We start from the raw sequence: 12,939 nt of genomic DNA, 5'->3' as shown, positions 1-12,939 counted from the left end.
GCTCTGGGTTACTGATCAGAAGGTCAGGGGTTCAAGCCCCAGCACTGCCAAGATGCCACTGTTGGGCCCTTGACCCTATCTGCTCCAGGGGCCCTGTATCATGGCTGACCCTGCACTCTGACCCCAGCCTAGCTGGGATATGTGAAAAAGAAGAATTTCACTGTATATGTGCAAATGTATAATGTGTGATAAATAAAGAAAATTATTAATTAATTATTATAATTATAATCCACATTATCATTGACAAACTTTAAACTCAAAAATATACAATATCAATTGCCTAAATTAAAACTAACAGAAAGAAGAAGAAGAAGAAAGGAAAACACCCTAACCCTACTTTGCAAAATATTAAAGATAGTAGAAGCTACAGAATATAAAAGGAAGAAATATTGCACAATTATTGATTGTGTAAAATAAAATTAGGTGCTTTCAAGTAAGAATTTCTCAAAACAATTTAATAAGGTTTCATTTTTCTTATTTACATTAATTTTTAAAGATTCCTTCAGAATATCCATTTCTAAGAAGAAAGAGTAAGATTGTGGTTGATTGTTGGCAAATATTTGTTAAGAATACTTTGTACAAATTATATCATCTGTGTAGTGTCGTCATTGATGCGCTAACTGCTATTGGCCAGCGCAGGTCACGTGATAACAAGTGTCATGGCGGCGTCCGCGGCTGTCCGCGCTGGTGTGAGTTTCTCTCAGCGATTCATCAGAGTTTCACCGGCAGACTGCAGCGTGTGTCCGTTATACCGCTTAAACATGTGCACCGGAGCCATGCGAGCGATCGACGGGTTCAAAGCGCCGAACAGACGCCTGCGGACGACAATCAGTGCGTTCAACTCTCACAAACACAGACTGTAGTACACTAGACTCATAAACACAGACTGTAGTACACTAGACTCATAAACACAGACTGTAGACCGTAGTACACTAGACTCATAAACACAGACTGTAGACTGTAGTACACTAGACTCACAAACACAGGCTCTAGTACACTAGACTCACACACACAGGCTGTAGTACACTAGACTCACACACTACAGTTTTCTGTGTAGTTTCTTGCATCACTTTAAGGTTGTTTAGAGAGATAAAACTGTGAAAGAACATGTCAGTAGTTTAAGATGTGTTTTGTGTTCAGCAGCAGATATTGACTGAACATGTTTATTATATTTGCTGTTGTTGGTTTCTTTCAGGTGTTTATCAGAGTGAAGAGAGTCACTCACCTGTGGAGGACACACACGAGCATGTGTGAGTGTTTGGCTCAGAATTTGTTTACTAAACCCATTATATCCTGAATGTTATAAGCTGTAGATCTGTGTTTGACAGTCTTGATGTTCTCATGCTCTAGAGTTAATGTGGTGTATATTGACCGATCAGGCCGGAGGATTCCAGTCAAAGCTAAAGTTGGTGATAATATTCTTTATCTGGCGCACAAACATGGCATTGATCTCGAGGGTGAGTCCAACATGAATTCTGTGCACAATATTCTCCTGTATTTCTGCTGTGGATTCCTACAGTCACAGTTTTATTGTGTTGTCAGGGGCGTGTGAAGCATCTCTCGCGTGCTCTACGTGTCACGTGTATGTCAAGAGTGAATACCACGACAAACTTCCAGAACCTGAAGAAAGGTAAAGCCTGGCCAGTGCCCAAAACCTCTCAAAAACAGCAAATCAGACAATGATTTAATTTACAACAGTGGTCACGTGTGGTTGTTTGTGACTGCAGGGAGGATGATATGTTGGACATGGCACCGATGCTGCAGGAGAATTCTCGTCTGGGTTGTCAGATCATTCTGACCCCTGAAATGGATGGCATCGAGGTGACACTTCCAAAGGTCACGCGCAACTTCTACGTGGACGGTCACGTCCCCAAACCTCACTGACAGGGTCAAAGGTCAGGGGTCATGAGTGAGCACTGAAGGCCAAACGCTTCGTTGACCGATGTGACCGATTGCAAAGCAGTGTGGGATACCAACACTATTCACTTTCAACCGAAACGAACGCACAAAACTTACGACAGTGGCAGTCAGTGTCCATATAAACTGAAGCTTCTTTCACAGTTCAGAGCTGATAAAAGCTGTTTTTAATTCTGTGATGTCAACCGAGTCTGTGAAACATCTGCACAGAATTATTGAACTCGCATGAAGTTCTCATCTGTGTGCTTCTGTTTGTTCTGTTAAATACTTTTACAGCACATTATAAATTACAGCATATTTTTGACTTGAGTTTACTGATAAAACATTCAAATCTGCAGTCTGTTGATCGGGATCAGTACTGTATTTATTCGTATATCATCACTGATTTCTATAAAACATGAGCGCTTCATTACAGCTCAAATCAACACATCAGAAATGTCAAACCGAATCTAACGAATAAACTAAATAAATTCTATAAACATCTATGAAATTGTGCATAAAGAGGATTTTTTGCATGGTGACAAATTTGTTCAAATCAAATCAAATCACTTTATTGTCACACAGCCATATACACAAGTGCAATAGCTGTGTGAAATTCTTGGGTGCAGTTCCGATCAACATAGCAGTCGTGACAGTGATGAGACATATACCAATTTACAATAAACATCAGATTAACACAATACAATTAAAGTCTAATATACACATAATTACACTCAACACAATATACAAATAATAACATACACTGTACAGTATACAATACGCACAATATAGAATACACATTATTCAATAAAAAGTATATATATAGTATATATAGAATGTACAGTATTGTACTGTATTGACATTCAGGCTGTCGGTTCATAGTCAGTTTTGTGACAATCAAGTACATTTTCCCACCAAATGGTCGTTACTGTAATATGAGAAAACATTTGACTTTAATTTAATTGTAATACCAGTTATTCTCATTACTGCAATGCAGTACATAACAATTTAAATTAATTTAAAATACAGCACAACAAATATTAGCATGATGACTAAATACTTGACAGTTTAAATAAGGGGAAATGTCATGAAAATAATGTCACAATATAAAAAATCTTAATAGTGGCTAAATATTTTTTGTATTACATTTTGGGCTAAAATGACTTGGACATGTTCTTCACAACAAACATTGTAATTAATTTCTGATGTCTGGCCTTTATACAGATATTGTGTCATTCATTTCAGTTTATTATTATTGATCACTAATAAACACATTTCTCCTGTATCTGCTCACATCATGTGTACTATAAGTGTCATTGTGCACACAGATTAAATTATTGTCAAACTGTAAAAAAACACAAATAAGGTTTTACAGTAATATGCTTTTATTTTTGCTCGATGTACACAATAAATAATAATGATGCATTTTATGTGTCGAGAAATTGAGAAGAAATTAATTATTGTTATATTTGCAGTTAAAGTGACACTATGTGACTTTTTTTAAATTAGGGAAGACTTTCTGTCACAAGGTGATTATAAGAAGAAAATTATTTGTAAAATTGTGTCTCTTTTACTAATTAACGTTTTTTTTTGTTTTTTTTTTTAAAGACTTCTAAACTTCCATTCTCTAAAAAATTCAAATGAAATCTGGAAATTCTACTTTGAAATCAAAATTCTATTTTAAAATAGTTTGGTATTTATGAGGACAGTCACTCGAGTTTAATTTGACATTGAGCTGCAGATAAAAGTGTTCTTGAGGAAGCGCGTGACTGTGACACCTGTGAGATCAGAATCACCTGTACATCATGTCACGTGACACTCCGGATTCCTAAATGTGGAAGTAAATGTTTCTAAAACTTCTGAAAGCTGCTCATTGTTGTGCGGTGAGTTTGTTTGATCATCTGTTAATCATCATTATTGTGACGGTGATGAATGACACTGAATGAGGTGTTTGGTGGTGCGCGCGCAAGGCGCGGGAGATTCCACTGATACATTGTAGCGACTCCTGACAGGAATCAGCTCATCATCGTGAGTGATGACGTGTATGATGTAAAAATGTGAATTATCAGTAGTGTTTGAAATATTGTCGTGCGAACCTTTATGTGAGTTGTTCATAAGCAATTTTACCATCAAATTATAATTTATCTACAATTTCTTTCTGTAAGTTTATCTCCCAAATCACTGATATTCTACATGACTCTTTATGTCGTTGTGTTTTTATTCATGACAACATACATTTAAGATGAAAGCTTGAATATTGACCATTATCTTGTATTGCAGTGGACTCTCTCAAAACACTTCATTTTAGATTGGAAGACTGGAAATGATTATATTCCTTGTTTTCCATGTAAAAGATACATTAAGGTGTTTTCCCCTTTGTGATTTAATGATCAGTGTATCAGAAGGGTAAATCAGTTGGACAGAGACCGATCATTTCAGGTTGAATATTGTTGTAAATGTAACATCTGACAGTATCTGACACTGAACTGGATCACAACAGCAGTTTTGGTGGGAAAAATATTGCATATTGAATGTGACCGCTTGCTAAAGTCACACAATAGTCACCTGAAAGAAACGTGCTTAAACATCAAGATTTCTATAATCAGTGGCTTTCTAAAAATACAATCAAGGAAAAAAGAAGTCTGGTTGTTTTCAAGGGTTTTCTCCCTCTTCAAATAAAGATCATATGGAGTTTTTTGTCCTTTCCACTCTTGTTTTTGTTCACTGGGGACTTTAAGGCACTATTTTCTGTAAAGACTGTCTATTTTATGAAAAGCAGGGAATAGAAACGGTTCAAAGAACGAAATCCAAAAGCGAACACAATTTTTGCTGAATGTAACCGAAAATGGAAAAGAAGACCCTTACAATTGTTCCTTAATGGGAATTTTATTTTTAAACGCTGGTAAACTTTTATTAATGTTATTATTTCCAATTATAGTTCATGGAACCAAAGACCACATTTTTGGAATTACACCACCACAGTGTGTGTGTGCAGTAGAGAGTGATTTATGAATCGATTAATAAGAAATAATTTTGGGGATATATTTAATATTAAGAATACATCTATTAAAAATGTTATTTTAGGGGCCTGGGTAGCTCAGCGAGTATTGACGCTGACTGTCACACCTGGAGTCGTGAGTTTGAATCCAGGGTGCGCTGAGTGACTCCAGTCAGGTCTCCTAAGCAACCAAATTGGCCCGGTTGCTAGGGAGGGTAGAGTCACATGGGGTAACCTCCTCGTGGTCGCTATAATGTGGTTCTCGCTCTCGGTGGGGCACGTGGCGAGTTGTGCGTGGATGCTGCAGAGAATAGCTTGAAGCCTCCACACACGCTACGTCTCCGCGGTAACGTGCTCAAGTCACGTGATAAGATGCATGGATTAACGGTCTCGGATGCGGAGGCAACTGAGATTCATCCTCCGCCACCCGGATTGAGATGAGTCACTACACCACCACGAGGACTTAGAGCGCATTGGGAATAGGGCATTCCAAACTGGGAGAAAAGGGGAGAAAAAAGTAATTTTATATAGGCTACTGTATACTATGCTTATGATTTCTATGCTGATAATTACTCCACACAGGAAAAAAATTGGATCGCTTATTGTCGCATATTTTGGTTGAGGTAAGTCACTTATTTTGGGTTTGTTTTTCCAGACCAGGTCGCTTGTTTCTCTTGTGAGATCTGGAAAAACTGCTGCTGAAATATCACCCACTCTTAGCACAGACTCCTGTCATTTTATAAAGAACGTTATTAACCGCTCTTTTATTTCATTCTAACTGGGTACCATTTGGAAAGGAGGCTGCGGAACGCCGGAACCGGAACGAAAAAATACAATTTCTGCTCAGAACGAACTTAAAAGAAAAACATTTTGTTTTTAATCCCTGGTGAAATTCACTAATACACATAAACTGACTTGATGATTCCATGTTTAAATGATCAGTACATGTCACATGAGTATGTGTGTTGTGGTCTTGTTCAGTGAGCAGATAAAGGATGATGAGTTCCAATACATGTGTTCCTCACGAGTCTGCAGAAGAACAGCAGCAGCAGCAGGTCACTCAGTCCACGATCCTCTACCTGCTGCAGGAGGCCACCAAACTCACTCCACCTGCAGATGAGAACTTAAGTTCTGAACACACAGACGCTCACTGCGGCCCTGATGATCTCCACAAAGACTCTTCATCAGAGTTCTCCGGCTCTTTCTCTGTCATGCGCGAGTGTGACCACAGCAGCGCATGGGAGGTGATGCGTCTGATAAACCAGCAGTGTGAACGGCTGCTGCAGTCCAGCTGTGATGATGATGGAGATCAGGTGGATCTTCACTTAAATACCGTGATGTCATCCACACCGTCCTCAGGAGCTCTGTTTGAACGCAACTGTCCTGTAGCATCCACCCACTGCGTCCCACCTCATGTGTGTTTCTCACCTGCTGTGATCTGCAGCTCTGACATCACAAATGACCTCACTGATAATGAGGAGAATGTGAAAGAACCAGATGATCTCGCTGAGCTTATAATGAGAAACACAGTGGATGACATCAGCACGACTGACGACACATCTATCCTGCATGTCGCATCCACAGAGGACAGTTGCTCTGATTGGTCACAGCGGGTTGAATCTGTTGGCCTGCCCTCAGGAAGTACCGCTGACTCGGGGATCCACCCCCTTGATTTCACTTCCTGTCTAGTGTCAGACGTTGCGAGTGTGTGGCTTCCTCTGAACGTGCAGCGAGAAACGAGTCCATCGCCATCAGCTGACCTCAATAATAATCTCAGAGAGAATCTGAACAAGGAGCTGCAGGACGTCCAGTCATCATCATGGGGTCCCTGCAGGCGAACACAGAGGAAGCAGCCTCATCCCGTCAGGAGCCCCGACCCCCAGGATCCTGATGTTCAGGGGGTCACATTCAGCATGTATCCGGAACTGGACACGAGCACACACCAGTGCAGCCTGATCATCACCTCAAACTACAGGTGAACTGGCCCGCATACGAACTCACTTTTGGTTTAACCTGAGTACTTTGACCTCTGAAGATAACATATAGAAACAGAAATCAAATGGACCAATAGGTGTTGGTTTATATATGGTCAACATAATGTGACACCCAAATTAACTGTACATTAATTTCTAAGCTATACTGAAATTGTAAGCAGAGCCCCCAGTGGCTGATGCTGGAAGTGTTGATGAACGTTTGGCCACGTGTGAGCTTCAGTTTCCACAGCGGGTGCCAAAAGCAAGTTGTAAACGAGTTGTTTTTATTTGTAAATGATGAAGTACAGTAAAGAGGAATGCCTATTTTACTAACCATACACCCTAAACATAACCGTCTGTGGAGTAAAAATGCAACCTCTGAATCGCATTCATTATGTAAACGTGATTACTTTCTGGATTCTATCAGTCGCACCACAGAAAAAGGGAAACGCATGTCATTTGATGCAAAAGATGTCTGATGGTGCTTGTTAGTAACTCAGCAGAATATAGTTGATGTCAGAATACTGGAACATTTGGTAGCAACATGCTGAATACTCATGTGATCATGTTGGGCATCAGTATGGAGTGGCTTGTCTCATTGTTGCTGTAAAACCTTTGCTCTCATTCAGACATGAGTATCAGTGAGGTCAGAGGTCAGACACTGATGTTGGGTTCTGATTAATCTCAAAGGGGTGGGGTTCAGGTCTGGAATCATTTCTATATGAACCTCACTGTGTGTACATGCTGCAACAGAACAGGGCCACATTCTACTGTAAATAGTTGTTAAAGGTGATTTTTGTGCTTAATTTCATGCATCTGTTAGTAATGTGTAGTTGAAACAGCACAACATGTTAGAAAGTGTCCACATCCATGTAGTGTGTTTCACTGCTAATGATGTCCACTCTGACACATGGTGTTGATATTGTGTTCCCTGTTGTTCAGTGAGGAGATCAGACGCTTGAAGAGCAGCAGGAACAGATCTCTACAGATCACTCAGAGGAGCAGCAGCTCAGAGGAGGAGAGCGACTCCAGTGGCCTGATCAGTCAGTACAACACACCACCAGCAGTGGAAGCACAAAACACACGCAAGCGCGCACACACACACACACACACACACACACACACAGATCTGCACATGCAAACACCACATGTACTTTACCATTGTCAGTTTAGTGTCTGCTGTAGACTGATTTATGTTCTGAAACAGTGATTATATTGAAATTTGTTGTGATATATTTCTTTATTAGGGAGTAAGATCTGTGCATCCTGTTGTACGAGGAAGACTCCTCTGTGGAGAGATGCTGAAGATGGAACGCCACTCTGTAACGCCTGTGGGATCAGGTGGGGGGCGCCGTCAACATTTAAACAATCAGAAATATACAAGTTCAATTCTCAAATACTTTTCATACAGTATTCAGGTTTATTATCCAGATGTTTTAGTGGCTCTTCATTTCCAGATTCAGGTTCTTTGTCTGTAACATCAGCAGTATGTGTTTAGTGCTCCAGGAAACACTTTGAGTTTCTATAAAGAAGAGGAATCTAGAAGTATAGAAACATTTCTTCATATTGGTTTCTATAGGTGGATATTGTTGTAAATTGACTGGAGTTTGTACACTCTTGGTTTTTGCAGGTACAAGAAATATCGTGTGCGATGTCGACAGTGCTGGAATATTCCGAAGAAAGACGCGAACACAATCTCAAAGTGTTTGAAATGTGGTGATATCCTGAAGATGAACACACAGCACAAATACAGCGGCTGGTAAATGATTCAAGTGTTTATTCAGCTTCATATGAACTGAAGGAGAGTTGGTTGAATGTTTACTACAGTAATACTGTATATCAGTCACATGAATCAGTTTCTCATTTCTCAGTATTTATTGTTATGAACTCTCATGTACTTTTGTGACAGTATATTTATTTATTCATATATATGAATCTGTCTTTTGTTTTTCCTCTCTCACATCTGTGTGTGTATTCAAAGAATGAAATATTAAATTGTTACTTTGAAACTCTATACTGTATTTACAGTCTTCTTTAGTTCTAGTTTAGTGTCACTTTACATCGTCATTATTTCACTGTCCTGTAGAGTGACCTGTTGAAATTCAACTAAAACTATTCGAAACAACAGTTTTCTGATTCTTGTGAATTATTATAGGTTGTGTAGAAATGGTGACCAGCGACTGCATCCAAAATATTCACTTACACATTTTAATACATATCTTGATTGGTAATTCTGTTTGGTGATTATAGTGGTGCAAAAATGAATTGTTCGACCAAAAATGAAAAGTCTGTCATCAATTACTCACCTGTGTTGTTCCAAAACCATCTGACTTTATTCTGAGAAACAAAAGGAGATCATTCAGAAAAATAATAGTGACTTTAACGTTTAATAAAACACCCAAAAGTCGTTCATGGAGTCATACGATCACTTGTGAGATTGTAATGCAAGTTGTTTTCCACACTCAAATCAAATAAATCATTAATAAACAATATAAACTGTGCTGAATCCAATATGGCGGTGATATCGGTAACATCAAACCTCACTGGTTTTTCCATGACGTGACCAAATGTCATGACGTCACATCAGCCTTAAATTATAATTCAATTGTTTATTTTTGTGTTTTACAGAAGAAAGTCATTATGGATTAGGAACAACATGAGGGTGAGTAAATGAGGTGTGTTTGTGCGGCTCATTAGCGTCCTCTACTGACTGAAACCGTGAACTTCATCACATGATGGAAAATGTGAATGAGAAACATGATGAGAAAGACAATGAAACACAGGAAACGAGGGAAGAAATGAAGATATAAACTGTATTTCCTGTCATCAGACGGAGTGTGTGAGTGACTTTATGCTGAACACAAGAAATATGAGACGTGTTGAGCACAAACACTGTTTTATCATCCACAAACTCCAGAGTGACCCGCTGACACTGAAACAACAGACATGACCTCTTTATATTCACATCATGAATGTGACTGTAAAACACAAGATCATCTGGTGCTGTTTGATGCATTTAGACCTCAGATACTGTGAGAGTTTATCACTCAATTACAAAATTAATCAGAAAAGCTCGAATCACAGTCTGTGAAAAAACTGGCACTGAAAACTCACGATGTACATTTAAAGGAATAGTTCACACAAAAATGAAAATTCTGTCATAATTTAATCACTTATCATGTCATTCCAAAACTGTATGCTCTTATTTTTTCTGTAGAGCACAAAAGGAGAATTATTAAAAAGTCCTCACGTTGCTCTTTTCCATACAACAACAGTTCATAGTGACCACATCTGTGAAGATCCAAAAAGAAAAAACACCATAAAAGAACAATAAAACTAACATGTAAGTTGCTCATATGACTCGTGCGCTATATTTTAAGTCTTCTGAAGTCATACGATAGCTTTGTGTGAGAAACGGACTGAATCTGAAACTTGTGCGGCCCATGTCCACATGCGTGTATGTTGTATTTTGGCTTCACTATGCGCAACGCATAATTTAAAAGAATAAAAACGGACTGAATACTGTTCACAAGACTCTAGGCTGTCATTTAAAGGTTAGGGTTAGTTCTGCTGCACCGAGTCACGTGACACAATAACATGACGTTGATTTCCGTGAAGTGCTCCTGCGGATGCAGCGACAGCTGGTAAGAAATCTCTTTAGGTTTTTTCATTGAAACCTGTTTGGTTGTAAAGAGTAGAGTCTCTAGTTTTGTTTGATATGCCGCTTTAAAAAATCTGTTCATTATTCGCACGTCAGCGCACTGATAAACATGATGTCCACATACGTGTACACTGGAACTGCATTTCCTCACAAGTAGAAAAAAAAACATGTTCATTATTTTGAATGACTTTCAACATCAACACATCTGTGGGTCAGTTCACTTTATTTTAATAAACATTTTGTTATATTTTATTTTGTTATCACTGTACAATACGGTTTTGTTCATTAACATTAATAAATGCATTCCTATATTTACTGTACATTATCACTAAAAACTGATAAATGTGTCTTTCAGAGGCTTTATATGGAGTTAGGATGAAAATAAGGTGCATTTCAAACTGTTCTGAGATCAGTGCAGACAGACAGCACACTGGAGGTTAAGTCATTCACTAAATAGGGAGCAAGGGAGCATCCTATAGCTCTCTATGCAGTTAAGTGCATTCACTCCTAAAATCTGATCAAAAGTTCAGTTTCAGGCTGCAGATGATGTTTGGATCACTCAACATGTTTGACAGACATGAGACAATGATAATCAGTACATAGATTCAGAATTTATAATGTATCATTTTATTTTAACATGGTTGACAGTGATTGGATGATGCTGAACATTACTTTGAATCTGAATTAATTATGATCATTTCTGATGTAATGTCTGTAACATCTCAAAAACATGAATAACCAACACTCCTGGAAACATAATGAACTATTTAATGAAAAAAATCGGACTTTCTATAATTTGATATTATTTACAATTTCACAACTTCATCCCGCTGTCCACATATGAGGACATACATTTTTAGGAAAACTGTTTGCTTTAGATTTTTTTTTTTTTTTTTTTTGCATGTTTATTAGGTACTTCTACTTACAAATCAAAAAGGAAAATTTAAAATGCACACAGCAGTCACTCTCAGGTCTCAAGTGGTTGAAATTAAGTGTTTCAACAAACTTTAAATAACTTTCTACAATTGTTATTATTGTTTTATATATCAGCAATAATTTACAGTAAAAAAGGACATATTGATCTGTTTCTCATCCACATCTATCATATCACTTCAGAAGACATGGATTAAACCACTGGAGTTGAATGGATTACTTTTATGCTGCCTTTATGTGCTTTTTGGAGCTTCAAAGTTCTGGTCACCATTCACTTGCATTGTATGGACCTACAGAGCTGAAATATTCTTCTAAAAATCTTCATTTGTGTTCTGCTGAAGAAAGAAAGTCACACACATCTGGGATGGCATGAGTGCGAATAAATGATGAGAGAATTATACTTTTTGGGTGAACTTTAACGTGTAGATCAATATCGAGTGTGTTGATTGTGTTTGTCTCGTCTCTCATTGGCCACTAGTTTCAATCGGACACCCGGTGGCTCTTTCACAACACGTTATAAAATTACTTATAAACACTGAGCATTGGTGCGTTCACACCTGTGACCGTGGCAGATATATCCTGTTTGGAAAATGGCCGCTGGTCTCGCCAACACCCTTCAAACACAAGCCCACAGGAAGTGTGCACAGGAAACAGCTGTTCCTCATATCCTCCCTCTGCTGCTCCAGGTGTATCCGGGGCACTCGGACTCAATCTTTATCACTGTTTTATTTCATGATGACCTGTAGTGTGTAATAAAATCATTAGATTTCATGTTTTCTCATGGAACGAGACACAGCAGAGCTCTGAATGGATGTGTCGTTTAAGTCTAAAGTTTGATTCATTGTGTTTGTCGCGTGAGCAGTCGCGCATGAAGACTGAAACGAGTCCTGAGTGCAGGTGGGTGTGAGCATCTGATCAAACCGCATGAGTTGTGCCATCAGCTCTTGTTCAAAGTTGATTTACCAGTAACTGTCTATATGATGCCCGAGCAGTTTATGAATTAAGTACAGTTTTGTTCAATGCAAGTTTGATCTCTGAAGACCAACTGTCAAACAGTGTGCCGTTCTAAGCACCCAAAATATACTTCGGTTTGACAAGTAGAATGCGAATGTGTACAGTTGAACGCTCATCCTTTAAAAGTATGACTGCTATGAGATAATGGACTATTTCTCTTCAAGAGTTTAAACTCATATAGATGTCTTTTATTCCTTCAGACTGATGTGTACATCCACTGTTGTTGTTTCCACCTATGTCTCCTGTTGTTCACTGCCATTTACTTCGTCTTCTTTGAGTGTTGACACATTGTGGATCCATAAATAATTCCAGGCGCATGTGCAGACTAAGCGTACAGAGACGTGCTGTCAGGAAAATTGAGTTGCATGTGTACAGTGTTTGTGCACTCGCCCTGTATGCATGCACTAGCATACACGTCACAACCGAAGTATAATCTGTTTGAAAACAATGTTTACTTTTGTACG

The 12,939-nt window shown here is 38.6% G+C and overlaps 3 protein-coding genes across 5 annotated transcripts in view; all 3 read left to right on the top strand.

Annotated features, from left to right (window-relative positions):
* Positions 1 to 645: 645 nt before the first annotated feature.
* On the top strand, positions 646 to 3,176 carry fdx2 (ferredoxin 2). Its single transcript, XM_051707610.1, has 5 exons — positions 646 to 831; positions 1,196 to 1,250; positions 1,351 to 1,457; positions 1,543 to 1,630; positions 1,728 to 3,176. The coding sequence occupies exons 1-5, from the start codon at positions 660 to 662 to the stop codon at positions 1,882 to 1,884; spliced, it is 579 nt and encodes a 192-aa protein (XP_051563570.1). The 5' UTR covers positions 646 to 659; the 3' UTR covers positions 1,885 to 3,176.
* Positions 3,177 to 3,533: 357 nt separating this feature from the next.
* On the top strand, positions 3,534 to 8,748 carry zglp1 (zinc finger GATA like protein 1). Its single transcript, XM_051707609.1, has 5 exons — positions 3,534 to 5,411; positions 5,876 to 6,869; positions 7,810 to 7,910; positions 8,115 to 8,208; positions 8,498 to 8,748. Exons 2-5 carry the CDS (start codon positions 5,890 to 5,892, stop codon positions 8,628 to 8,630), a joined length of 1,308 nt encoding a protein of 435 aa, XP_051563569.1. The 5' UTR covers positions 3,534 to 5,411; positions 5,876 to 5,889; the 3' UTR covers positions 8,631 to 8,748.
* A 2,580-nt stretch (positions 8,749 to 11,328) lies between these two features.
* The window catches only part of lyl1 (LYL1 basic helix-loop-helix family member), a 41,104-nt gene continuing 39,493 nt past the window's right edge, over positions 11,329 to 12,939 (top strand). The window contains exon 1 of one of the 3 annotated variants that reach the window (XM_051706451.1): positions 11,329 to 12,358. The gene's annotated coding sequence lies outside the window, so the exon portion shown is untranslated. The remainder of the gene's footprint in view (positions 12,359 to 12,939) is intronic. The other 2 variants (XM_051706452.1, XR_007898075.1) reach the window with 2 other exon arrangements.

Source organism: Myxocyprinus asiaticus, chromosome 9, assembly GCF_019703515.2.
Source record: "Myxocyprinus asiaticus isolate MX2 ecotype Aquarium Trade chromosome 9, UBuf_Myxa_2, whole genome shotgun sequence".
In the NCBI taxonomy this organism is placed as follows: Eukaryota; Metazoa; Chordata; class Actinopteri; order Cypriniformes; family Catostomidae; genus Myxocyprinus; species Myxocyprinus asiaticus.
Note: the sequence above shows the minus strand (reverse complement) of the source record. Positions and strands in the feature narration are given on the sequence as shown.